This window comes from Haliotis rubra, unplaced genomic scaffold (assembly GCF_003918875.1).
Source record: "Haliotis rubra isolate DU_JTF1 unplaced genomic scaffold, ASM391887v1 Scf268, whole genome shotgun sequence".
NCBI classification, from domain to species: Eukaryota; Metazoa; Mollusca; class Gastropoda; order Lepetellida; family Haliotidae; genus Haliotis; species Haliotis rubra.
Window position 1 is genome coordinate 550,374 of NW_025766758.1, and position 27,178 is coordinate 577,551.

Consider the following 27,178-nt stretch of genomic DNA (forward strand, 5'->3'; position numbering starts at 1 on the left):
CACATCATGGAACATACGTGACCATCTGTCTCAAGTGAAGACTTCTATACCAGGGAATATACCGTTACATTCTGTCTCAAACAAACATTTCATACCAGGGAATATATGCCACATTCTGTCCCAAACAAACATTTCATACCAGGGATATATGTTACAATCTGTCTCCAAACAAACATTTTCTATACCAGGGATATATTGCTAACAGCCTATCCTCTAAACAAGCATTTCATACCAGGATATACGCTACAATCTGTCTCAAACAAATATTTCATACCATGGGATATACGTTACAATCTGTCTCAAACAAACATTTCATACCAGGGAATATACGTTACAATCTGTCTCAAACAAAGATTTCACATCATGGAACATATGTGACCATCTGTCTCAAGTGAAGACTTCATACCAGGGAATATACGTTACATTTTGTCTCAAACAAACATTTCATACCAGGGAATATACGTGACATTCTGTCTCAAACAAAGATTTCATACCAGGGAGTATACGTGACATTCTGTCTCAAACAAAGATTTCATACCAGGGAATACACGTTACATTCTATCTCAAACGAACATTTCATACCAGGGAATATACGTTACATTCTGTCTCAAACAAACATTTCATACCAGGAAATATACGTGACAATCTGTCTCAAGTAAAGATTTCATACCAGGGAATATACGTTACATTCTGTCTCAAGTGAAGATTTCATACCAGGGAATATACGTGACCATCTGTCTAAAAAGAATTCATACCAGGGAATATACGTGACCATCTGTCTCAAGTGAAGACTTCATACCAGGGAATATACGTTACATTCTGTCTCAAAGGAAGATTTCATACCAGGGAATATACGTTACATTCTGTCTCAAACAAACATTTCATACCAGGGAATATACGTTACATTCTGTCTCAAACAAACATTTCTATACTAGGGATATATGCGTTACAATCTGTCTCAAACAAAGATTCTCACATCATGGAACATACGTGACCATCTGTCTCAAGTGAAGACTTCATACCAGGAATATACGTTACATTTTGTCTCAAACAAACATTTCATACTAGGAATATACGTGACATTCTGTCTCAAACAAAGATTTCTATACCAGGGAGTATACGTGACATTCTGGCCTCAAACAAAGATTTCTTCATACTTGGGAATACACGTTACACATTCTGTCTCAAACAAACATTTCATACCAGGAAATATACGTGACAATCTGTCTCAAGTAAAGATTTCATACTAGGAGTATACGTGACATTCTGTCTCAAACAAACATTTCATACCAGGGAATACGTTACATTATGTCTCAAACAAACACTTCATACCAGGAAATATACGACATTCTGTCTCTCAAACAAAGATTTCATACCAGGAGTATACATGTGACATTCTTTATCCCAAACAAACATTTCATACCAGGGAATATACGTTACATTCTGTCTCAAACAAACATTTCATACCAGGAAATATACGTGACAATCTGTCTCAAGTGAAGATTTCATACCAGGGAATATACGTGACAATCTGTCTCAAGTGAAGATTTCATACCAGGGAATATACGTGACATTCTGTCTCAAACAAAGATTTCATACCAGGGAGTATACGTGACATTCTGTCTCAAACAAAGATTTCATACCAGGGAATACACGTTACATTCTATCTCAAACGAACATTTCATACCAGGGAATATACGTTACATTCTGTCTCAAACAAACATTTCATACCAGGAAATATACGTGACAATCTGTCTCAAGTAAAGATTTCATACCAGGGAATATACGTGACCATCTGTCTCAAGTGAAGATTTCATACCAGGGAATATACGTGACCATCTGTCTAAAAAGAATTCATACCAGGGAATATACGTGACCATCTGTCTCAAGTGAAGACTTCATACCAGGGAATATACGTTACATTCTGTCTCAAAGGAAGATTTCATACCAGGGAATATACGTTACATTCTGTCTCAAACAAACATTTCATACCAGGGAATATACGTTACATTCTGTCTCAAACAAACATTTCATACCAGGGGATATACGTTACAATCTGTCTCAAACAAAGATTTCACATCATGGAACATACGTGGCCATCTGTCTCAAGTGAAGACTTCATACCAGGGAATATACGTTACATTTTGTCTCAAACAAACATTTCATACCAGGGAATATACGTGACATTCTGTCTCAAACAAAGATTTCATACCAGGGAGTATACGTGACATTCTGCCTCAAACAAAGATTTCATACCAGGGAATACACGTTACATTCTGTCTCAAACAAACATTTCATACCAGGAAATATACGTGACAATCTGTCTCAAGTAAAGATTTCATACCAGGGAGTATACGTGACATTCTGTCTCAAACAAACATTTCATACCAGGGAATACACGTTACATTCTGTCTCAAACAAACATTTCATACCAGGAAATATACGTGACAATCTGTCTCAAGTAAAGATTTCATACCAGGGAGTATACGTGACATTCTGTCTCAAACAAAGATTTCATACCAGGGAATACACGTTACATTCTGTCTCAAACAAACATTTCATACCAGGAAATATACGTGACATTCTGTCTCAAACAAAGATTTCATACCAGGGAGTATACGTGACATTCTATCTCAAACAAACATTTCATACCAGGGAATATACGTTACATTCTGTCTCAAACAAACATTTCATACCAGGAAATATACGTGACAATCTGTCTCAAGTGAAGATTTCATACCAGGGAATATACGTGACAATCTGTCTCAAGTGAAGATTTCATACCAGGGAATATACGTGACCATCTGTCTCAAGTGAAGATTTCATACCAGGGAATATACGTGACCATCTGTCTAAAAAAAATTCATACCAGGGAATATACGTGACCATCTGTCTCAAGTGAAGATTTCATACCTGGGAATATACGTGACCATCTGTCTCAAGTGAAGATTTCATACCAGGGGATATACATGACACTCTGTCTCAAACAAACATTTCATACCAGGGAATACACGTTACATTCTGTCTCAAACAAACATTTCATACCAGGGGATATACGTTACAATCTGTCTCAAGTGAAGATTTCATACCAGAGAATATACTTGACAATCTGTCTCAAGTGAAGATTTCATACCAGGGGATATACATGGACAACGGTCCATTTGTCTCAGGTGAAGATATATCGTTCATTATACTCGGGATACATGGCAAGCAGTGGCGGATCCAGAGAGTTTATTGAATCGCTATTGAACCTCTCGTGAAAACGGGTGAAAATGAAGAGTGCACCCCTCTTTCTCAAGAGTGTGCACCCCCCGTTTCTCAAAAAGCTGTATCCGCCCCTGGAAAGTAACTTAATTGACACCCACGATCACTAGACACAGGATACACACACAATTATTTCTGTCTGTCAGAAAAGAAGATGAACCGTGTGTGATAACCATGTGTATGCAAGAATGTCATCAGCTGACCACAACATACCGATGACGTCATGTGAAGCGGCTACATGTCGGGATGAATGTCAACTGCTGACTAAGATTTACCTGGTTATCGCGTCTGTTACAATCCAACCATTTGTCAAAGGATATACGGAGGGTCAATGTGGCCATCATACCTTCGTGGATGTAAATCACACGTCATAAGATGCATGAAGCGTCAACACGCATTGCTATTAATAGCATGTCTGCATATATGTCACAATTGACAAAAAGGTACTTTCCAATGTGTACTAATTATTTTGCACGTTCCATTTGGTTGAATATAAAACTGGTGAAACCTATGAAGCCTAATTAAGATGTATCATATTTATTTAACTACATTGCGGCTCACCTATCGTGAGCGCTCGAGTGAGTGAGGGAATGAGTGAGTAGGTTAGTTTTACGCCTCTTTTAGCAATATTACGGCGGGGGACACCAGAAATGGACGTCACACATTGTACCTATATACTGAATCGATCCTGGTTTCCCCACACGTGATATTGATGGAATATTGCTAAAAGAGGTGTAAAACTACACTCACTCACTGTGACGAGCGAACACTTTAACTACCTCACCGTCCCCTCGAGCGCTCGAACTTAATTGAAATTCAATGTACAATACATATAGACTAACGCTTAGTCTCTGAAAATTTATAATTTGGATCGAGAGAGATAACTCCATTTAAATTCCAAAGGAGCCCAAACGAGCTTCAGATTAAAACCTGACGGAATCTTACTTCATTTAGGGCTTTTTCGTTGTTTGCTCTCCGAGCTGACGCTCTAACCACTACACCACGGAAGCGGTGTATGGAAATAATAACAAACAAAACCCAAATTAAGTGTTTTTGTGACATATTATTATCCATTCATGTCGTCAAGAACAATGAAGACGCAATATAGTATTGTTCTAAACAATGCACCAACGTGACGTTTTACATCACGTGGCCATTCAATTTAATAATTTACACGTGTAAATTCGTGAACGTTAGCGTTTTTAATCAAATTATGAAATCTCCGATCTCCCTAAAATATTTAATATAAACCTGTTTACTACAGCACAATGGATCGTATCACTATAACAACGATTCAGAACAAAACTTAAATGAAAAATATTTCAGTCATAATGCCAGGTGCCAAAAAAATCATATAAAAACAGATAAAATACTTTCTTCCAAATTCGCAGCTCACATTCAGGTTAATTTTTATATTTCGATTAATAAAGTCTTGTCCTGTCGTTTAATATCATTTATTGAATAATTCTTTAATAGTGTCCAGAAGATTATTTTTTTCAGTTTGTAAACAAGGGTGTATATTCATTAAAAAAAGTATGAAGGTGTAATTTATGAATATGCTGGGAAACATAATGCAATATATATCTACACGCGTAAAGGCTACTAACTGAAAACCAAAAGTGCTGCTATTTCCCTCCAATCCAATGATGTTAGGCCACGAATAGCAAGTGCTATTTTTAGCACATTGGCCTACTAATCGACCTAAATCACCGCCATGTTGGTGACGTCAAAAGCTCGGATACAGGAACACAATCAGTCGTAACTGCAAGATGCGGTCCCTCGTATTAACAGTGGCCAGTTTTGCTCTAACTGGTTTCGTTGTAGGAAATGCATACTATCAAAAGAAACAGTTTTATCCCTCCGTGGTGTATATTACCAAGTCGAATCCGAGAGTATGGCGGTGAGTTTCTCGTACCCAAATGTAAACTTCACCTTGGCATTGACACGCAGTCTTACCGGGGCAAAATGATCGTCTGCTCACTTGCCGGTACAATATGTGAAATATGATACCAGCATGATTGTTTTAGTTCATGGTCGTTTTTGAGATTCATTTAACTCGTTCGTAATTTGGTCCATATAAGCACCAGAGTGCAAATCCTGGTAAATAAGAAAACAAGACTGGAAAACCAAAATCAGAATGTTTTCGATTTCAGATTTCACAACAAACAGTTAGATCGTTCTCTTTACCCAAGTTTGTATGATTTAAAATCATTTGGATCCATCACAATTACCTTATTTGTGTCTATTATGTGACCTGTAAATTACATTTCACAATGTCAACACAATGGGCCAGAGAAATTGTTCACGAATTCAAAAGAACATCAGCATAATAGGGTGATTTGGTGTTAGGAGATGTGGCTAACATGCACGGAAATAACCTTTGATTCAACTTCTTGTGCTCTCCTGTCTCATCCCCAGAACATGGGGTAGTATCAGAGGTGGTGTTGTGGTCTAGTGGTAAAAGTGTTTGTTCACAAGCCCACATTTGATTAACAGGTACAGTAGCCCAACCATGGTTTGAAGCACATTCTAGTGTCCCAAGCTTGGTCTGGTGGCAATAACACTAAATCATGTAAATGCTATTTGAAACCCATCTCACTCAATATGTTTGGTCATAGTTTCAGAAAATCATTTAACAATTACCTGAGGCTCAATTGTTTACAAACCTATCATGATTATAGAAAATGTTTGAAATTTCTGGAATATTGCTGACTCATATAATCAACATTCACCTTTCGTACAGACTACAGCAAGCAATATAGGAATAATAACAGAACATATGTTTGTCTTTGCCTTGAAATGATTGAGTTGTGTGGTGAACATAATATTCCTAGTGTCTCAACTTGCCCAGGGGTGGTGGGGTTGCCTCATGGTTAAAGCATTCGCTTGCCATGCTGAAGGACTGGGTTTGATTGCCAACATTGTGTGAAGCCCATTCCTAGTGTCCTCTCCCGTAATGTTGCTTTAATATTGCTTACAGTGGTGCAAATCCCCATTCATCCACTCAAAGTGCCCAAACAGTTTACCAAAATATTGTTGAGTTCAAAGAAGTATTGTCTCTGTATGTCTCCATATGGATAGATTGGAAGTTTGGTGGCCTGACAGCATTTACCAAAATATGTTAAAAGATGGTACTCCTTGTTTATCTGTCTAGTGCTCAGTCATTTCGAATAAAACATGGACTGGTATCTCAGTCAGTGTACTGATTATAACCAACTCTGTCTTTTATTTAATTTGTCAGTAATGTCGTCACATGTCATTGTCAGGACAAGTTAACACTGTCAACATGGTCAAAACATATCACATTGTTTATTTTGTTATCATTTGACTGAATATGAAGACCGAAACGTCAGCTGGTGGCGTGTTATGGAAATCGGGTAAATCATTGTATTCCAACTATGTATTGTATTCACCTCAAAGTAGCTTCATTGCAGCCCTACTGCTAGACTAAGGCTTAGTCTCTGAATATATATAATTTTGATAGTAACAAACAAGCCCATTTAAATTGAAAAAGAGCCCTAGGGAGACCAGAGATTCAGAACCTGAACCTAGGGAAATCTAGACTTGCTTCGTTTAGGGCTTTAGCACTACAGGGAAGGCTAGGCTGTAGGGAAAATAATGTGGTTCAGGGACTGTGAGACAGACTACCCTACTGCGTACAATCCCATTTCTACTCCTATGAAAACCAACAACAAAACACAAAGGGCCATGTTCTTGTTTGTGTGACAGACAGCTGAACATTTATCCCTTAAAAAAGCATGTGTTTTAGGACTTTTGAGGGTGCTTTTGTAGGTTTTGCAAACCTACATTCAGTACATTAACTCTGTACTCATGGTATCTGTATACTGTCATGATGTTATAGCAGGAGTTCATGCAGCTGTGTTGAAATATGCCTCCATAGCTTACCGTTGATATGGCACATGAGCTCTGTTCTTTTCAGAGCTACAGACCAGCTAGCAATGTTCTATGGGAAGTCTTGATAGAAACAGCATAATGAACTATTACATTCTGCCGTTTAGACAAATATGACATTTTGTGGAAGTATCAGTTGGGATCTTTGTCCATCTAGCTATGTTATACTATTACTAGTACTGATACTGAAACTGAGATAAATATTGCTGTAATATTCTGCATGGATAGATAAGTTCTGAATGTAGATACTATCCAGTGTTCATGAATAGCGTTGGACCTTAGGACAAATCGCGCAGATTCACCAACAGTCCGATAGAAGTCTACAACCGTCGGCATCCAGTGTCCGACTGTATATTTCACAATGACTTTGATTGAAGTTGTTATATGTGTCACACTTGTTAAGCTGTCTATAAATTTTCGTTTGTTAATAATTTCAACGCCAATTATAATATAAGAAATGTTAAATCTGAACTGTGTGTTTAGTTTTTATTCTATGGGTCCTGTGAATTATCAGTGGGTCAGACAGACATCTGAAACTTACAGGACCCCATGTGCTATGATTACTTTGAAACACCATTCGTGAACACCGAGATACATGTCATAATGATGATAATCATGATAATTATTATAACTGAAAGATCGAGGTTAGAATTGGTCTTCAGTAGCCCATGCTTGTCATAAAAGGCGACAAACGGGATCGGGTGGTCAGGCTCGTTGACTTGGCTGACATATGTCATCTTATCCCCATTGCGTAGATTGATGCTCATGTTGTTGATCACTGGATTGTCTGGTCCAGACTTGATTATTTATAGACTGCTGCCATATAGCTGGAATATTGCTGAGTGTGGCGTAAAACTGAACTCATTACTACTATAACTTGGCAATATTGGCTTTCTCTTAGGTTTCATGATACTGCACTTTAGCAGAAGTACAACAACATTATGCGTTATTCAGTATAAACTAGTGATGGACAAGGACTACATGAAGAGAAAACAGTACTTCACAAGTTCTGATATGCTGAGTTCAAAGTTAAGAATCGAAGTCATGAGATTCTTGCATTAGCCTTAATGTTAATAATCACATAGTCAGAGGCCCAGATAAGCTGCGTATCGGGGTAAAATACGCATATAAAATTTCCAATTATGCATTGAAAAATAATTGTTAGCATTACCAATTCATTTGGTTTAAAATGTTAGATCACATAACAAGTTTAAAACAAATGCGTACGAAATATATTATAAAAAGCGTTTGCGTAATGAAAAAGACATCGATTGCTATCAAGTTGTACTGTTAGTATAGGACAAGTGTTGTACTGTCAGTATAGGATGAGCGATTTTTTATGAAATCATTTCCATTATATTTAAGTTGGTTTTGATTAGGTATGACATAAGGCAGAACATACCTGCTTAGTAAACTTACTCAATGACATAACACTTAGGTGAGTAAAATGACTGAAATACGCACATATTTGAAAGCAGTGGGTAACGGAAAATAAAATACCCACTCAACATTCATAATACCCACTCCAAAAAGATAGAGTGGGTACAGTACCCACATAATCTAAATCTTATCTGGAGCTCTGCATAGTTACATTGATTTAAGGGAGTGCTACATTTGAATACTGTAGTAAGGACTCCAAGACACTTTTGGGCAGTGGGATTGCTTAGATGTTAAAGTATTCTTTCATTATGCTGAACACCTAGGTCATTTCTCCACATAGGTACAATGTGTGAAGTTAATTTCATGTGTCCCCGCTGTGATATTGCTGGAAATTGCTAAAAGCTTCATTAAACCATACTCACTCACTCACTCCAGCCATTATATTTTGAATAATTGATGTGTCATCTTATTTAGAACCCTATATCATGTGTTTTGTTTCTTTACAGGTGCTCTACATTCAGGCCTTTGTGTTTGTAATACTCATGGGCAAACTTATGAGAAAGATATTTTTCGGTCAGCTAAGAGCAGCAGAAATGGAGGTATGTATAAATGTTTCTGTTTCCAAACTCTTGTCTTCAAGCATAAATTTGAAGCATGTTTGTTTTGAAGATGTAAATTATCTGCAAGGCTGGAGCAATGTATAAATCTTTGTGTAAGCTGGGTCAGAACTACAACTGTCATTGCATTGCTGAAAATATATTTATCATTATGGTGATGCAGGGTTTTTATATGTATTTTTGGTGGAAATATACCCAGATAGTAAGAAAGAGAAATGTTGATGCCCAGTTTAGGTGTCTAAGTGATAAGTAGGTGATAAGCATAAAAATGGAGTAAAATATGTGTCTATTTATTGTCTCCTGTACAGACTGTACAAAAGTATTTGAAAGTGTTCAAGTAAATCTACAACACTTTGGCATGTTTGCCAAATATAGGTTTCTTCTCTTTCTGAAAATAGAACTATCCCTCGATTCCATTAACACATTTAAAGGATTGTATTCCTCAATCTTGTCTTAAGAGAGTTTGTGAAGTATTTTCTTTTCTGAGCCTAACTGTTAGTGCATATGTGTGTACTGTGCCATTCTAATGTTGCAGCATCTCATAGAGAGGTCCTGGTATGCTGTCACAGAAACTTGCCTGGCCTTTACAGTGTTCAGGGATGACTTCAGTCCACGTTTTGTGGCCATGTTTACCTTACTCTTGTTTCTAAAGTGCTTCCATTGGCTGGCAGAGGATAGGGTTGATTATGTAAGTCATAGAAATTATTGATTAAAATAATGTAGACAATTTCTGGTTTTAATTTTGTTTGTAAATTTGTTTTTCCTTTTTAATCATATGAAATTCTTGATATTCAAATTTATGAATTATTGTTATGTTTACTGATGTTTTCTGTACATCTGATTTTATTGCAATATGTTCCATTTCAGATGGAAAGAAGCCCTGTAATATCTATATTGTTTCACTGTCGAGTATTATGTAAGTATCAATCATGGTGTCACAACTGTTACAATCTGTGCCGAATAATTTTTGTCATTGAGTCCATTTTAGCTTCATGTTCAAAACATTTTTGTCATAGTATGGACCATCATTCGTTGAGCTTACTGGACTAATAAGAATTTCAGCATTGTATTTTAACACTGTATTCAGTGCAGGGATGTAGAAGTAAGGAATTTTAATCAGTGCCATTCCATTGATCCCAGTGTCAGTAGTATAAAAGTGATCCCTTACCAAAGATGTTACTATTAATTAGAAGATTTTTAATATGATTTGGGGGAATTTTTTCTGATTTATTCTGCTGTCTTTGGGATGAGTTTTGGCCCCTGAACAGGTCTGGATATACTCCTGTAACCTTGAATGGCTTTGAGATTGGTAAACTTTAAATGGAAACGTCAATCATTGATGTTTTATTTTGTTTCAGCACTTTTGTCGTTTCTTGGTGTTTTGGATGTTTACTTCATAAATCATGCTTACTACAGCACCTTGTTGAAGGGAGCATCTGTGCAGTTGGTGTTTGGATTTGAGGTATGCTCACATATCTCATCCCATTAATAGCTGTTAGACTTATCTGTACCTAGATCAGTAGATGTCTTATGAGTATAAGGCAAGAAGAAATTCATTTAAATTTTATCTCAAACGTTTTGTGGAGGCATTTTATTTTTCCCTGCTGTGTAGTGGATGGATGATAAAAGAAGGGTGCTGTTGGCCATCCTGTTTTTCATCCAGGAAGGGGTTAAATATCATAAAATATTTGTCCTTCTGAGTGAGTGAGTGAGGTTAATTTTACGCCGCACTCTGCAATATTCCAGCTATATGGCGGTGGTCTGCAAATAATCGAGTCTGGACCAGACAATCCAGTGATCAACATCATGAGCATTGATCTGCACAATTGGGAACCGATGAAATGTGTCAACCAAGTCAGTGAGCCTGACCACCCGATCCCAATGGTTGCCTCTTACGTTGTCCTTCTGAGATGGCATTTAGGTTCACTTCAGTGCCTGGCAAGTTTTTAATCTCAGAATATTTGTTTGGTATTAATTATATTACTGCAATATAGTGGCATTTAACAATAAAGAAAATGTTTATGCAGCAGGAATTTTGAAATCACACTATCTGGATTAATCCGCGTGTTTTCTCGTTTGCTTCATTGTCATTCCTACTTTATGAACAGCCCTGAAAAATTTGATCTTGGAGCTTTAGTTTGACCCAATGTTATGTCTGACTTGTTTCAGTATGCAATCCTACTGACAGTAGTGTTGATGACCTTCATGAAATACGTACTGCACACAGTAGATCTACAGAGTGAGAACCCTTGGGAGAACAAAGCTGTGTATCTCTTATATACAGAGCTTATCATGGGTACGTACAAATTCAGGGATAAGTAATTATACAGGTATTAGACCTGGATTGTTACCAAACACAAAATTAATTCTGCTCTTAAATTTGTCAACCAGCAAAACTATTGCTGTCATGATAAATAAATGCTAACCAACATATTGAAATGTGGAAATATTATTCTCCACATTGCTAAAACGCTAGTTTGGTGTCTTTGTAATAAAAGTTAGGGGACATAATATGCACGAGGTCTAAAATTTTCAGTTATTGGTATTAAGGAAGAGGCACTAATGATGTGTATACCTATATTAATATCTGCCACTCTGAAGTGGAGGGTGATATGGGACTTGGTACTCTCTCTTTCTATCCATCATGTTTCATTTACAGATCATAACTTAAAGACTGTTTACTGTTATATAATGAAAGTTTGCACATTTGTCAAACTCATGCTGAACTGGTGCCTATTGATGAATTTATTTTTGTGTGTTTCCTTGGCAACATATTAGACTAATGCGTGTAACAATTGTTGCCAGAACATAACTCAGAATCAGTATATTTGCTCAATTAGTGCATGGTGTTGTACTGGACAAGTCTCCTCGGAAGCTAATGAACCTACATGAATAAGGCTTTGCAAGTTTAACAATGAGCTACTTAGGAATTTGAGTTTAAAACTTGATGCCATAAATATGACAGCAGTTGGGAGTTACATCCCTTGCTGCAAGTATATTTTACATTTCTTGCTTATCGATGTTAACTTCATATATTTCATTGTCACTATACCCTCGCGTCATGGGTTTCCATGGTATTAAGAAATTTACAACTATGAATATGATCGCTGATATTGTCAAGTCATATAAACATAACATAGTGTTAGGCGACATACCTTTGTATCATTTAATGTCACTTTTGTCATTCTGAAGTTCAATTTTGTCCGTATCCGACGACAGGCAGCCATTGTGCACAAACTCTTGTGACGTCTTATGTTTCCTTGGTATTCCCTTAAGATCAAATTACGGGCGCACAACATATGTCACAATCTCACACGTTGTCAACAGCCAATCCGGAAGTGTGAATGTAGGTTTACAGTAATAACGAAGTTGATAAATTGTAATACAGTCAACGATTTTATAAAATTAACACAATAGTCACATTTCTTCAGCATAAATTAACAGTTCACAAAATATGTAAGAGTTCATCAACGGGATACGCGAAGTGACCCTATCAGGATTCCATAGTTTAAAAAATAGAGCTGCGATTCCTCCCTTAGGTCACGTGATTATTTTTATTGATTGCATAAGCTAGCAGACGAGCGAGGTTTGGAAAACTTTGAAGCTTAATAAGTTTATAGAAAATGTTTGTAAAGATTGCACAAAAAGTGCATTTCGTGCTATACATAAAGTTGCATTAGTTTTTAATAGTGGATGACTGTACGTACGTACACAAATTGATGAAAGTCTGAACATTGTTTGGTCAGAGCCGTGACGATCGACTGATGAATGTAAACAATCGATAGGTGGCGCGATTTGGTGAGTGGCTCGTGAGAAATAATGTCATTAGAAAATACCACGGAAACATAAGTACCACGGAATCGTATGACGGCATTGTATAAACAAACAAAATTCTCATTCACTCTGTGATGGGGAAAAGCAATAACACTGTTTCCAGCCTTCAATTGGAATCTCTTCATGGTTTGATAAGTTTCTGTCTTTGTTTCAGGGTTCATTCGAGTCATGCTGTACATAGTGTTTATGGCAATTATGATTAAGGTGCACACCTTCCCATTATTTGCCATCAGACCGATGTACCTTTCACTCAGGTAAATACTTACTCCAACACCTTGTGATCTATTTACTCATAAATGCATTGAAATTGGTAATTATCTCTGTGATTACGCAAATCTGTATTTTTGCTCTGAGAAAAGGTTTCAGTGTTTTCCTAATTAAATTGGATGTCTTTGTTTAAGGTCTTTCAAGAAGGCGTTTCACGATGTGATAATGTCTCGGAGAGCCATAAGAAATATGAACACATTGTAAGTGATACATTCCTGTTTGCATGATACAAGTGTTTTGAGAATATATAAGTTTATTGTTATGTGTACTGTTCCATAGCTTCTAACTGTCCTCTAGGGGCGATGGGATAGCCTATTGGTTTAAGATTTCACTTCTTATACCGAAGACCCGAGTTTGAATCCCCACATGGGTACAATTTCTGGTGTTCCCAGCCGTAATGTTGCTGACATAATGCTGAAAGTGGCGTAAAAACTGAACTCCCTCAAACTCAGCCATGAAGATCCGGGTTAGAATTGATCTTCAGTAGCCCACACTTGTCGTAAGAGGCAACTGACGAGATCGGTTCCTCGCATCCCCATTGTGTAGATCCATGCTCATGCTGTTGATCACTGGATTGTGTAGTCCAGACTTGCTTAATTACAGAACGCCACCATATAGCTTGGATATTGCTGTGTGTGGCCTTGAACAACAAACAAACCAACAAAATCTAAATGTCCTCAGTGTGCCAAGGATTAGGGCTTCAGTGAGGTAGCCTATTGCTATAAACTGTAAAACCATGCCAACTCCTTCACTTACTCCAAGAATATTTGTTAGGTACATTCATTTCATGACTTGCCCACTAGGCACAAATAAATTTTAGTGATGTATTTTACGTTGTCATATGTTTTTAGCTTAGACTTTTTCATTAACTTCATGCAAAAAACCGTACGAAAGCATTAAGGGTTTTGATGTTATGATTGAATGTTCTATTCTTTTTAAAAGGTACCCAGATGCAACTCCAGAGGAACTAGAAGCTGGGGACAATGTGTGTATTATTTGTCGAGAAGAGATGGTTACATCTTCCAAAAAACTGCCTTGTAATCACATCTTCCACACCAACTGTCTGAGATCCTGGTTCCAGCGACAACAGACCTGCCCAACCTGCAGGATGGACGTGTTGCGAATGCCCCGTCCACAGCCAACTCCTGCAGCCAGGCCACCTCAACCCGAGCAGGATGTCCAGATGCAGAATTGTAAGTATGACAGGGATAGAATTAAACCACTAGCTAGTTCTCATTTCTCCAAGTTTAATGTATCATGAAGGCTTGTGATATTTAAGATGTTTGGATGTGACTAGTGCCAGAGAATCTTTATCTATTTGTTTTAATGTCTTTTGTTTGGTTCTTACCTGCTGCATTTGATGATTTACTATCTTTGTTGTGTGTTCTTTAACAGTTCAAGCCATGTTTCAAGGGATGCCTTTTTGGCCCCCTCCACAGCTTCCAGCCCAACAACCACAAGGTAAGCAACACAGACACCCTTCATTCTTTTCACCTTTCAGATTAATTATTTATGTCCCAGTTCTAGCTTTCTTTCTTTTTAAGAAAAAAATGTTAAAAAATGATAACAGACTTTAAAATACGCATCCGTGATTTTATTCCACAGGTGAGGTAAAACTCACTAAAACATACAGCTATTCCAAATGCTAATCCAATCATTATGCAACTTTTGTATTGTGTTCTGTTATTATCAACTGTAACTGTGATGATTTGTTGTGACCCAGATATTTGATGTAATCCTTATTGTAGTGAAAAAGTTGAAAGCATTAATTTTTCCTTATCCTGACTCATGCTTTTTGCTTGTCTCCTTCTTGCGAATGATAGTGGAACACTTGAATCCCTTTTTGAAGCTCCCTTAAAAAAAGCGGACGTAAAATCACTCACCCAAGGTTGCCTCCCTTTACTGTTTTGGCGCCTAAATCAGTCACATGATCGCCCACATGATCGCTTGTCACTCTCTCCTTCTTCGCCCTAGAGGACGGTTGTGAGAGCGCCTGGATCCCCTATACGGCACTATATCCTTTTAATTTTAAGCCTTTACCGCAAAATTTAGCTGTATACGGCATTTAGGAAGATATACCAGCAATATGGTTTGAATTTTTGTCTAATTAATCTGTTTTTTTCACGTTGTTGACATGATATTTCATCTTGTTTACAACTGATGAAAACTTGCATTCGTTGCAGGTACCGGTTGTCTGCTGCTGATCCTCATCTATTATGTCCTCCTACATGTTCTACCAGCTTTCGCTGTCAACTTTGTCAGCATTTATCTGAAATTGAATTCAATAATTATTTATAATCCATTCTTAGACGTGCTAAGGACTGGTCTAGAAGGCATTTACAAGTCATGTCTAAACCGAGTGAATGCGCTGATAACCGTTTATTGTTTGCTGCTGATATTCACCATTCCAGTGGTTTGCCGGTCGCTACTACGGAGCATGTTGCTGTGCCAGAGGGGAGCTCCGGTTCCAGGAAGACATCGTCAACGTCTGAAGTAGCCTCATCTCAGTCTAAGAAGACCAGGGCATCGTCTGCAGGTCATCGACTGCAGATAAGACTTCGGTGAAGTCTTCCCACGGTGCACCACAGAAGACGAGGTCCTTCTCTGCAGAGATCATCCCTCCAGACGAAGTAGACGTGTATGACATTCCACCTATCCTCATTCCTGAAGTAGCAGTTAAGAAGAAGACGAGATCCTCTTCTACAGCGACATCAGCAGCCAGCACAGACAGATGATCTATCAACACAGACATCAGGTACCAGAGACAGCAGTTCTTCACAAGTACAGCGCTCCTTGGAAGAAGCCTCATCCCTCTCAGGTGCGTCGTCATCTCTGCAGCAGCAGCAGCCGTCGTCGCAGAACTTCAACCCGGGTATCTTCATGCAGCAGTTCACTGAGCAGATGGGACGCAGCTTCGTGCAGAAGGCTGCGGCGAAGACCCCATCTACGACAAGCCTGCACGAAGGACAAGCAGTCTGCACTTCGCATCCTGTTGAAGATAGAAGCCTGCGTGAAGGAGGAAGCCTGCGTGAACCTGGCAGCCCTGATAACGATGAGACTGCTGTAGATGTTCCAGAAGCAGATCACAAGGATCATCTTCGACCTCAGATATGGACAACCATCAGGTGCCTGCACACGCAGGCACTCCTCATCCCGTAGAAGAGAATCTACACCTTCTGGAAGGCGCAGAGATACGCCTCAAGACTCCAGGGAGGAACCTTATCCCAACCAGTCACCTGCGCGCAGGTCTTCAGGCAGGTCTCCACGCAGATCTCCAGGCAGCTCTTCAGGAAGGGATTCACAGCGGCGACCATCTTCAGACCGAGAGGCCACTTGATCTGAAGATGATGGCGGAATCATATTCTCCGATACAGAGATCAAATCTTGGATTGATGAGATGAGAACTACAAAACCCCCAACGACTCCCGACTTATAAGATAGAGGATAAGAAGCTGGCACAACTAGATACAACTACTAGACGTACCTTCTTTGGTCTCGCCAGATCAAGAGCCATCAATGAAACCCTCATCGCTAAGTTCAGGAACTCGACCTCTGAAGAGGATCGGATGATTTACTCTGCATTACTGACCCAAAAGAAGGATCATCAGTTTATGTCCGAACATCTGGCATCCACGTCAGCAGGCCTGACGCTCCTGAGAAGACAAGGTTTGCTGTCTTCCTGCAACTGGAGTGAGCGGTTCACCAAGATGTTGTACAGAGCTCCGTGGTCAGCATCATCCATCTTCGCAGGGGAAATTGATGACGTAGCCAAAGAAGTTACGAAAGAGTCAAGGGAGGTGATGATGATCAAGTCCATCGACACACTAGCCAGTGTAACCCCGGAAGAGGCCGAGCACCCAGAGGTGCCAGAGGATTTAGACGCTGATGGATGGGTTCCCATACAACCTTCGACAGTGGGTGGACGTCTGCAACGCTACTGGGAGAATTGGGGAATTCTTCAGGACGACTACATATCCCAGATCGTACGCAGAGGATACAAGATACAACTGCAAGCAGTACCATCACTTACAAGCAACCCTCTGACCCATATCTACGCTGCCGACCAGATGGAGAAACTACACAATGTCGACCAGATGGAGAAACTACACAATGCCATCACAACTCTACTTGTGAAAAAGGCAGTCGAAGCGATAAAACAGGAGCTCATCATGCCCAGTTTTTATTCCCCAATCTTCCTAGTACCAAAGAAACATTCCAAAGAAAAGTTCCGACTCATCTACCACATGAGGAAATTCAACCAAGATTATCTATGCAGACCCGCTAAGTTCAGGATGATACATCTTCCTCAGCTGCGACAACTCGTTCGTCTGTTAGACTAGCTCGCCAGCATTGATCTACAGGATGCGTATCTTCACATCCCGATTTATCCGGACTCAAGGAAATACCTACGATTCCTCTTCAGACGTCATTTCCAATGGAAAGTGCTACCATTTGGAATATCGTTGGTCCCCTGGTTGCTTACTCGAGTGACAAAGCCCATCATCACATATCTACATTATCGAGGTCTACGCAGTGCGTTTTACCTGGACGACGGGATTCAAATTCATCAAGATCAACTCAGTCAACTCAGACTGCAACAAGACTTAACCATCAGGCTTCTCACTCAACTAGGATGGCTAGTAAATCTCCTCAAGTCGGAACTAGAACCAACACGGGATCTTCAATTCCTAGGAATGCGGCTCATCACGTCGGCGAATCACATAGTCGTCCCAGAGGAGCGTTGGGTCAAGATACAACACATGATATCTCAAGCACTACTCTCTCCGTTACCACTACGAAGTTGGCAGAGCCTACTCGGTCTTCTCACGTCAGCTCAAGACATGACTCGCAGAGGAAGACTACAAGTGTTCGTGAGCGCCCATCTCAACAGTCTGGACCCCTTCGTGTTACCGGACAGTCTGAAACTGTATCTTCTATGGTGGACTCGGAAGTCGAATGTCTGTGGAGGAACCTATTTATCAGAGCCTGAGTGCAGCACTCATCTCTACGCAGATGCATCGCTTCACGGATGGGGAGCTCACTTTGACAACGAAGTGGCAGCAGGGAAATGGTCGAGTCAGGAGCAGAGCCTGTACATCAACATGCTCGAGATGAAAGCAGTAATATACACCTTACTACACTGGTCCAGCATACTAAGGAACGCACAACTGATGATCCATACGGACAACTCCACAGTAGCGTTCTACATCAACAAACAAGGATCAACAAGATCAAGAAATCTTCTAGATCTCAGCTTTCATCTGTTCAGCATAATAGACGACCTGAACATCTACATAAAAGCATGCCATATTCCGGGAGCCAAGAATGTGATAGCAGATGCCCTATCTTGTCCTGCACAACCATCCCCGACGGAATGGATGTTACATCAGAAGCCTTCCGATGCATCATACAGATGATAGGATCTCCGCTGATAGACCTGTTTGCCACAAAGTACAACAAACAACTACCAACATTCGTCTCTCTGATTCCCGATCCATAAGCATGGGCAACAGATGCTCTAAGCATCTCTTGGGAAGGACTAAACGCTTAAGCGTTTCCACTTCCAGCTTTAATATCGCAACTGATTTTGGTAGCGCCCTATTGGCCAGCAAGGGTGTGGTTTCCCATCCTCATGCAAGAACTCGGAAGTCCAACCCTGAACTCCCAGAGTGTCCGAACCTACTCATCCATCCGCACACCAAGCAAGCACACGGGAATCCCACAGTGTTCCAGTTACACGCATGGAGCGTATCAAGACTTGCTTGAGAATAGAGGATATTCCGCTAGAGCAGCGAAAGCAGTGACACTAGCTCTACGTAGATCAACCCGCAACTTGTACGACGACAAGTGGCAGAGATTTGAGGAATACGCTTTGAGGAAGGGCTTCACGGCGATGAAAGCAATGCATCCTCAAGTGGCGGAATACCTATGTTATCTAAGACAAACGAGGCGGTTAAAAGGCCCTCAGCACGGTTATCACCATCAAGTTTGGTGTTAAGCTGACCAAAGTACCAGAGCTACTGCCACTACTACTCTCCTTCAAGTTGGAAGACCAACAAAAGACGTTTAATGCGCCTACTTGGGATCTCAACGTAGTCTTGCAGCGTCTCACCAGTGACGCTTACGAACCACTAGAAAGGATATCTTACGAGTTTTTAATGCACAAAACTCTGTTCCTGATCGCTTTGGCAACAGCAGCACGGATGTAGGAGATACATGCTCTGGACTTTGAACGAATACGATTTGATGCACATCGTAACATCGTACATCTAGGACTGAGATGGGATTTCATAGCAAAGAACCAGCTGCCCGGACAGACAGTTCCACATCCCAGCACTCTCTACAGTCCTTGGGCCACAGGATATCCAGGATCTATCCTTATGCCCAGTCAGAGCATTAAAACTCTACCTACAAAGAACTAACACCAGGAGACGAAAATTCAAGCGCCTTTTCATCCCTCTATCCACGGAGACAACCACAGAAGTCTCACATACAACAATATCCATTTGGATGAGAGCCGTCATCTTAAGGGCCTACAAAGCGGCAGGACTTGAGCATACACGAGCCTCCAACCCTCATGAAGTCAGAGCTCTGGCATCAACACTCGCTCTGCATGGAAACTGCTCCATCTCGACTATAATGGAGGGCTGCTTTTGGAAGTGATGAAAGCAGTAATAAAAGCCTTACTACACTGGTCCAGCATACTAAGGAACGCACAGCTGATGATCCATACAGAAGTCGGAGACGGTGTTTGCCAACCACTACCTCAGAGACATTGCTACCGAGGATGTCTCCGGCATTCACCAGCTTGGGCCTCTTGTTGTAGCACAACAATTGACGGTTCCACAAAGGCGCTGAGATGGATCTCACCCTTTTTCACGTGACTTGTAAAAGCCAACGCTCTGGAGAGCTAGAGCTTTAGAGTCCATGCGCACGTCTAAGACAGACCAGCATGATTGATAGACCCTGTACTTGTAAAGGAGTTACTCGTACATGAAGAAGGGTCGCTTCTCCACTTGATGCAAGCATCAAGACATGGAGTAAATAAACCACACATAATGTCAGGAGAAGAGTTCCAGAGAATATGACAAGTTGTGGTCCCCCCCAGACTCATCAGAGGAAGCTGGAAGAAAAGGATCAGCACAAGTGCCATAAGAAGTTCCCACGGGGGGAATGCAGGACGTAAATCAGCAACCTATGAATCCAGAAGTGGCCTGACCCACCACCGGTTTTCATCACATTCTACAAGCAAAAAGCATGAGTCAGGATGAGGAAAAATATGTAATTTTCTGACTAAAATTGATATTTTATACTTATTCTGACTAATGAGGTCAGTACTCCCAACCTCCCCTCATGGCACTCTGGATTTTCCTATAAATCCGGGTGTCGGGGCTCATAAATGGAGAGAGTAACGAGCATGGGCTATCATGTGACTGATTTTGGCGCCAAAACAGTAATGGGAGGCAACCTTGGGTGATTGATTTTACGTCCGCTTTTTTTGAAGGGAGCTTCAAAAAGGGATTCAAGTGTTCCACTATCATTCGCAAGAAGAAGGAGACAAGCAAAAAGCATGAGTCAGGATAAGTATAAAATGTCAATTTTAATCAGAAAATTACATCTTTATCTCAGCAGCAGGAGGGGCCCCAAACACTACAGGTACAACTCCTTCGACACCTACTACACCCACAACTCCAACAGCTTCTACAGCAACAAGTACAGCCCCGGGCACTCCACCATCACCATTCCCTGGTGCCATGCCCCCATATGGTTCCTTCTTTCCTATGATGCCATACTACCCTCCCTTTGGTATGACTTTTTCAGATACTTCATTCAGCAGTATGATGATATCTTTCATGCTTCGTCACGATGTGGCTGAAATATTGCCGATAACTTAAATAATAACTCACTCACTCACTCTTTCATGGTTCTGAGACATATGGTAGTAATATATTTGCTGTGATTTAGATCTTGGGTGCTCAGAACACTGGTAAAGGAGAGTTTACTTTGTAAAATCATGGGGTAGCCTAGTGGTTCAAGCGTTCGCTCATCATGCTGAAGACCCAGGTTCGATGCCCCACATGGGTACAATGTGTGAAGCCCATTTCTGGTGTCTCCCGCCATGATATTGCTAGAATATTAACAAAGGTGGCGTAAAACTATGCTCACTCACTCACTCTCTAGTAAAATCATACACAGTGGGAAAAACAAACATTGTTCCAACCTCAGTCAAACTCATTATTATATCCACCGCCTAAAATAAGGAATATTATATGTAAGTGTTTGAACTTTGTATGGTTGCTTTTAAAATTACTCATAAATCAGTATAGAAGTTGGTCAGCAGGCATTTTTGAATATTTGCTTAATATGGCAACATGGTATGTTTCATGGTCTCTAATGAACTGCATAACACACTGCAACTGTTAACTTTTTTCGTATTAGCTATAACATATTGTCTACAATATGTTCTTCACAACACATATGAAAGAACAGTATGATCTTTACAGAAAAGATGTATTTACAGTGACCGATTAAGAACTGCATACACTCTGTGATGATCAGATGTTTTAAGAGTACAACTGAAACTAGGGCTTATTGTGTTTACAGGCTTTCCACAAGCTCCGTCTAACATGACTGGGTTGTCTACAGAGGAGCTCAAGATGATGGAGGGCCAGGAGCGAGAGAATGTGGAGGCACGGATTCAGTGGTTACGTGATATACAGGCACTACTGGATGGTGCTATGGTTCTTATAAACCAGTATAACCAAGTGGCTTCACAGATGAGGTAAGCTGGAAGTGGAATCTACTGTGTATTGTATTACTGTGAGCGAAATGCAGGGATATACAGTGAAATATCATTGATTTGAGTTATCAGTTGCTTCAGAGAAGGGGCGGTGGGGTAGTCTCGTGGTTTGAGTGTTCACCAAAGATCTGAGTTCGATTCAATGTGTGAAGCCTATTTCAGGTGTAGAATAATGCTAAAATCTCTGTAGAACCAAACTCATCACAGTTTGAGAGAAACAGTTTTGATAGTTCACTACACTATCTATTGAGATTTTGCTGATACAAATATGTTAAAATGTCCTGAATTTAACGTTAGATTAACAAGGTCAGATACAAGCAATATTGGCAGTATAGATTTTGGTGTGATTGATAATATTGTGATTTTTGTAGTGTAAAAACTATAAAAAAAATTCCTTATCCTGACTCATGCTCTTTTTGCTTGTCTCCTTCTTCTTGCGAATGATAGTGGAACACTTGAATCCCCTTTTGAAGCTGGCGCTCGGCATTAATGGGTACAACAAGGACTGGTCGGCTCGGAGTCAGTATAATGTGTCTGAGTGGGGTATTCATGCTTCACTGCGGCATGGTATCTCAGTGGGCTATCACTATAAAACCAGCTTCAGTTTGGGCTAGTACAAGCAGCCGCACATAGACATACACATACACACGCATGCACGTCGTCATATGAGCGAAATATTCTCAGGCACGATGTTAAGTCCAATTTCACCTCACCTCACCCTTTTGAAGCTCCTTTAAAAAAAGCGGACGTAAAATCACTCACCCCACGAGTAGCCTCCCTTTGCCCTTTGGCGTCCTTATTGGTCACCCTGACCAGCCATGCTTGTCACTCTCTCTCCTTCTTCACCCCTAGAGGACGGTGCCAGAAAGCGCCTGGATCCCCTATACGGCACTATATCCTTTTATTCTTTTTCAGAAGAAGTCCTCCTTGGGGTACATATAAGCATTAAAATGTCCATTTTAAATCCTACGACAGTTGTAACTATATTTTTAATAAAATATTTACAAAACAAAAAACTCGTTTTGTCTTGTGAGACCACCCCTACAGGGCCCCATCGACCAACACTGCCAAGAGCAGGTAACTCGCCCCTTCTACCTCGTGACCTCACTTTTCATGCTGTCGCTCTGTTGAATAGACGCATGCGTGGTGTTCGCTTCGAGTTTGCTCTCCTACCGATAACGATGAGTGTAAAAGAGTCTCAATCTGTATGTATGGTTCCTTTCTCTACACACGGCTGCTAGATGGACGCCATATGTGGATATTTTCATTCATCTTTTGTTGTAACTTTGCCGTGGGTTCTCTGTTTTCCAGCCATGTGGCAGGCAAAATGGCGGACCGCCACGATCGCGGGTTTCCTTGCTATATGTTATTGGTAGCTTGTAGTAGGGAGTTCATATATTATGTTTGCATTATTATATGGTAGGCTTGCCTAAATCTCTTTCTTTTCAGCTTAATTTGTGGTAAGTCGTTGTTGAGTAATTTTGATAGTGTTCGCTTCAGACACTCAACTTTACTCTATTACTAGTACACGCCAGGGTGGGCTAGCCTTTTTCTGCTTTGCATTGTATGTTTAGTATTTAAATGGCTGTAGCTTGTAGCATTTATATATATCGCCCGTGCGCGATTATTCTTGCTATTACTTGTGTTTATGTGTTTGCTGCTTCACAGTTCCTGCTAGTAACACTGGCTGGTTCTGTTTGTTGCAGTTTAAGCCCTGTGGTTAAGCAGCCATGCACACTACCGCCACAGGATGGTTATAAAGTGTGCCTCTCGTGTTTAGCCGAGGATGCTCATGACGATCAAGGATGCTCATAATAAACGCCTTTAAGGCCAATATTCCTGTTACATTATGTTGTATTATGATACATATTTCATACCGCTTACACAACGCGGGCTCATAGGTCGAGGTTGTGGTTTTGTCTGGGTTTCTGCGCCACGCCAAGATTCTTTCCGACATCGCATAGATGTTATGTTTTAAACTAATCTGCTCCAGGCGGGATAATATTTGATAAAAGGTTTCTAAGGAAATCCCTTTATCGTTTCCGCAAACAATGTTGCTGGACTTAAATATGACTCAATTTGCTTCACTATTGCAGCAACATATTCTTCAACATAATGTCAATTCGATGATTGATAGCGCTGATGTCCGGCTCCGTGAAGGAGCTCGCTCGCAGTGTTGATCTCGGAAGGTAAGTTCACCAGGTGTCGCCTGTGGTGAAATTCCCGCCTCGATTGACACGGTGCTGTCTGGGTTCCGCAAGGAGCTCAGCACGCTCTGTCGCCGGGGTGGATCGGACGCATCTGGGGTTATTGCGCCCAGCTCTGGCTCGGAGAACGCCTCCTCCCAGGCAGCTTGATCCTGGCTTCGCTCAGGTGATGGTGTGCTTCGCACCTTGTGGCCACCTAGCTTCGGCTCAGGTTCGCCACGGCGCCTGGCGCCGGCGATGCAGGTTTTTGCCCTGTCTTCGCCTGGTGCCCTGACTGGCGTCGCCCAGGCGCAGACCAGCTCAGGGGACACCTCGCCTTCTCGCACCTTGTGGCACCTAGCTTCGGGCTCAGGTTCGCCACGGGCTTCTGGCCGGGCGATGCAGGCTTCGGGCCCCTGCAGGTTTTGCCCTGGTGCCCTGGACTGGCGGTCGCCTAGGGCGCCGACTCAGCTTCGGGACACCTCGGGCGCCACACGGGTCAGTCGGGTTGCCCGGGAAACCTGTATATCGGCAGGTTCCTCCTCGGCGCCGGGTTCCGTTCCACTGAGCTGCCGCATCACCGGGCGCCCTAGGTCTACTCTGTGTCCACCAGGGGCAACCTGCATTGCCAGGCTACTTCCCCTTGTGTCTCGATATATCATATAAGTATATTAACTAACAAACTCTAAAGAGTTTGCTATTATATAATTAGCTTAAGTTTAATCATATCTTAAGCTTAGTACTATGTTATATCTTAAAGTATTTTAGCTAACAAACTCTAAGGAGTTTATACTAGCATATTAACAAGCTTAAGTCTATTAGTCTTAAGCATTGTATTAATGTTATATATACTTTATCATAATAAGTACATGGTAATAACCTTTTTATATGGCAGCTGATAAGTTAGCAGCAGGAATTCATCAGTTCAGTGCCTTTATGAAGTTCCCATAGGGTTATTACAATCATCACAGTTCAAATCACTAATTATTAAAATCCAAAGTATTAGATATTCCCACCTCCGTTCCGTGTTAGGATGCTACAAGCAAAAGAGCATGAGTCAGGATAAGGAAAATATGTAATTTTGGAGTAAAATTGATATTTTATACTTATCCTGACTCATGAGGTCAGCCCTCCCATCCTCCCAAATAACACTTTGGATTTCCTGTAAATTCAAATGTTGGAATCAGTATATGAGGAGAGAGTGAGGCACATGGGTAGAGGTGGCGCCCTCGTTCCCGAGCTTGTGGAAAGGAGGTAACTCGTGGTGAATACTAATTAGTGATTTTAAATTGAAGGGAGCTTCAATTAGGGAGATACAAGTGTTCCACTATGTTCGCAAGAAGAAGAAGACAAGCAAAAAGAGCATGAGTCAGGATAAGTATAAAATATCAATTTTACTCCAAAAATTACATTTTTATACTTATCCTGACTCATGAGGTCACCCCTCCCCACCTCCCCTCATGGCACTCTGGATTTTCCTATAAATCCGGGTGTTGGGGATCATAAATGGAGAGAGTAACGAGCATGGGCGATCATGTGACTGATTTTGGTGCCAAAACAGTAATGGGAGGCAACCTTGGGTGATTGATTTTACGTCCGCTTTTTTGAAGGGAGCTTCAAAAAGGGATTCAAGTGTTCCACTATCATTCGCAAGAAGAAGGAGACAAGCAAAAAGCATGAGTCAGGATAAGTATAAAATATCAATTTTAATCAGAAAATTACATCTTTATCTCAGCAGCAGGAGGGGCCCCAAACACTACAGGTACGACTCCTTCGACACCTACTACACCCACAACTCCAACAGCTTCTACAGCAACAAGTACAGCCCCGGGCACTCCACCATCACCATTCCCTGGTGCCATGCCCCCATATGGTTCCTTCTTTCCTATGATGCCATACTACCCTCCCTTCGGTATGACTTTTTCAGATACTTCATTCAGCACTATGATGATATCTTTCATGCTTCGACACGATGTGGCTGAAATATTGCCGATAACTTAAATAATAACTCACTCACTCACTCTTTCATGGTACTGAGACATATGGTAGTAATATATTTGCTGTGATTTAGATCTTGGGTGCTCAGAACACTGGTAAAGGAGAGTTTACTTTGTAAAATCATGGGGTAGCCTAGTGGTTCAAGCGTTCGCTCATCATGCTGAAGACCCAGGTTCGATGCCCCACATGGGTACAATGTGTGAAGCCCATTTCTGGTGTCTCCCGCTATGATATTGCTAGAATATTACCAAAGGTGGCGTAAAACTATGCTCACTCACTCACTCTCTAGTAAAATCATACACAGTGGGAAAAGCAAACATTGGTCAAACTCATTATTATATCCACCGCCTAAAATAAGGAATATTATATGTAAGTGTTTGAACTTTGTATGGTTGCTTTTAAAATTACTCATAAATCAGTATAGAAGTTGGTCAGCAGGCATTTATTAATATTTGCTTAATATGGCAACATGGTATGTTTAATTGTCTCTAATGAACTGCATAACACACTGCAACTGTTAACTTTTTTCGTATTAGCTATAACATATTGTCTACAATATGTTCCTTCACAACACATATGAAAGAACAGTATGATCTTTACAGAAAAGATGTATTTACAGTGACCGATTAAGAACTGCATACACTCTGATGATGAGATGTTTTAAGAGTACAACTGAAACTAGGGCTTATTGTGTTTACAGGCTTTCCGCAAGCTCCGTCTAACATGACTGGGTTGTCTACAGAGGAGCTCAAGATGATGGAGGGCCAGGAGCGAGAGAATGTGGAGGCACGGATTCAGTGGTTACGTGATATACAGGCACTACTGGATGGTGCTATGGTTCTTATAAACCAGTATAACCAAGTGGCTTCACAGATGAGGTAAGCTGGAAGTGGAATCTACTGTGTATTGTATTACTGTGA

At 40.7% G+C, this 27,178-nt stretch overlaps 1 protein-coding gene across 1 annotated transcript in view; it reads left to right on the forward strand.

The window, feature by feature from the left end:
- The first annotated feature begins 4,980 nt into the window (after positions 1 to 4,980).
- The window catches only part of LOC124280451 (E3 ubiquitin-protein ligase synoviolin-like), a 29,870-nt gene continuing 7,672 nt past the window's right edge, over positions 4,981 to 27,178 (forward strand). Inside the window, exons 1-15 of the mRNA XM_046716388.1 lie at positions 4,981 to 5,156; positions 9,063 to 9,155; positions 9,709 to 9,861; positions 10,041 to 10,089; positions 10,532 to 10,635; positions 11,343 to 11,469; positions 13,162 to 13,261; positions 13,409 to 13,474; positions 14,217 to 14,467; positions 14,670 to 14,735; positions 20,904 to 21,080; positions 21,879 to 22,056; positions 23,524 to 23,534; positions 25,975 to 26,172; positions 26,959 to 27,136. Coding sequence (XP_046572344.1) covers positions 5,034 to 5,156; positions 9,063 to 9,155; positions 9,709 to 9,861; positions 10,041 to 10,089; positions 10,532 to 10,635; positions 11,343 to 11,469; positions 13,162 to 13,261; positions 13,409 to 13,474; positions 14,217 to 14,467; positions 14,670 to 14,735; positions 20,904 to 21,080; positions 21,879 to 22,056; positions 23,524 to 23,534; positions 25,975 to 26,172; positions 26,959 to 27,136 — 1,874 coding nt within the window. The 5' untranslated portion in view covers positions 4,981 to 5,033. The remainder of the gene's footprint in view (positions 5,157 to 9,062; positions 9,156 to 9,708; positions 9,862 to 10,040; positions 10,090 to 10,531; positions 10,636 to 11,342; positions 11,470 to 13,161; positions 13,262 to 13,408; positions 13,475 to 14,216; positions 14,468 to 14,669; positions 14,736 to 20,903; positions 21,081 to 21,878; positions 22,057 to 23,523; positions 23,535 to 25,974; positions 26,173 to 26,958; positions 27,137 to 27,178) is intronic.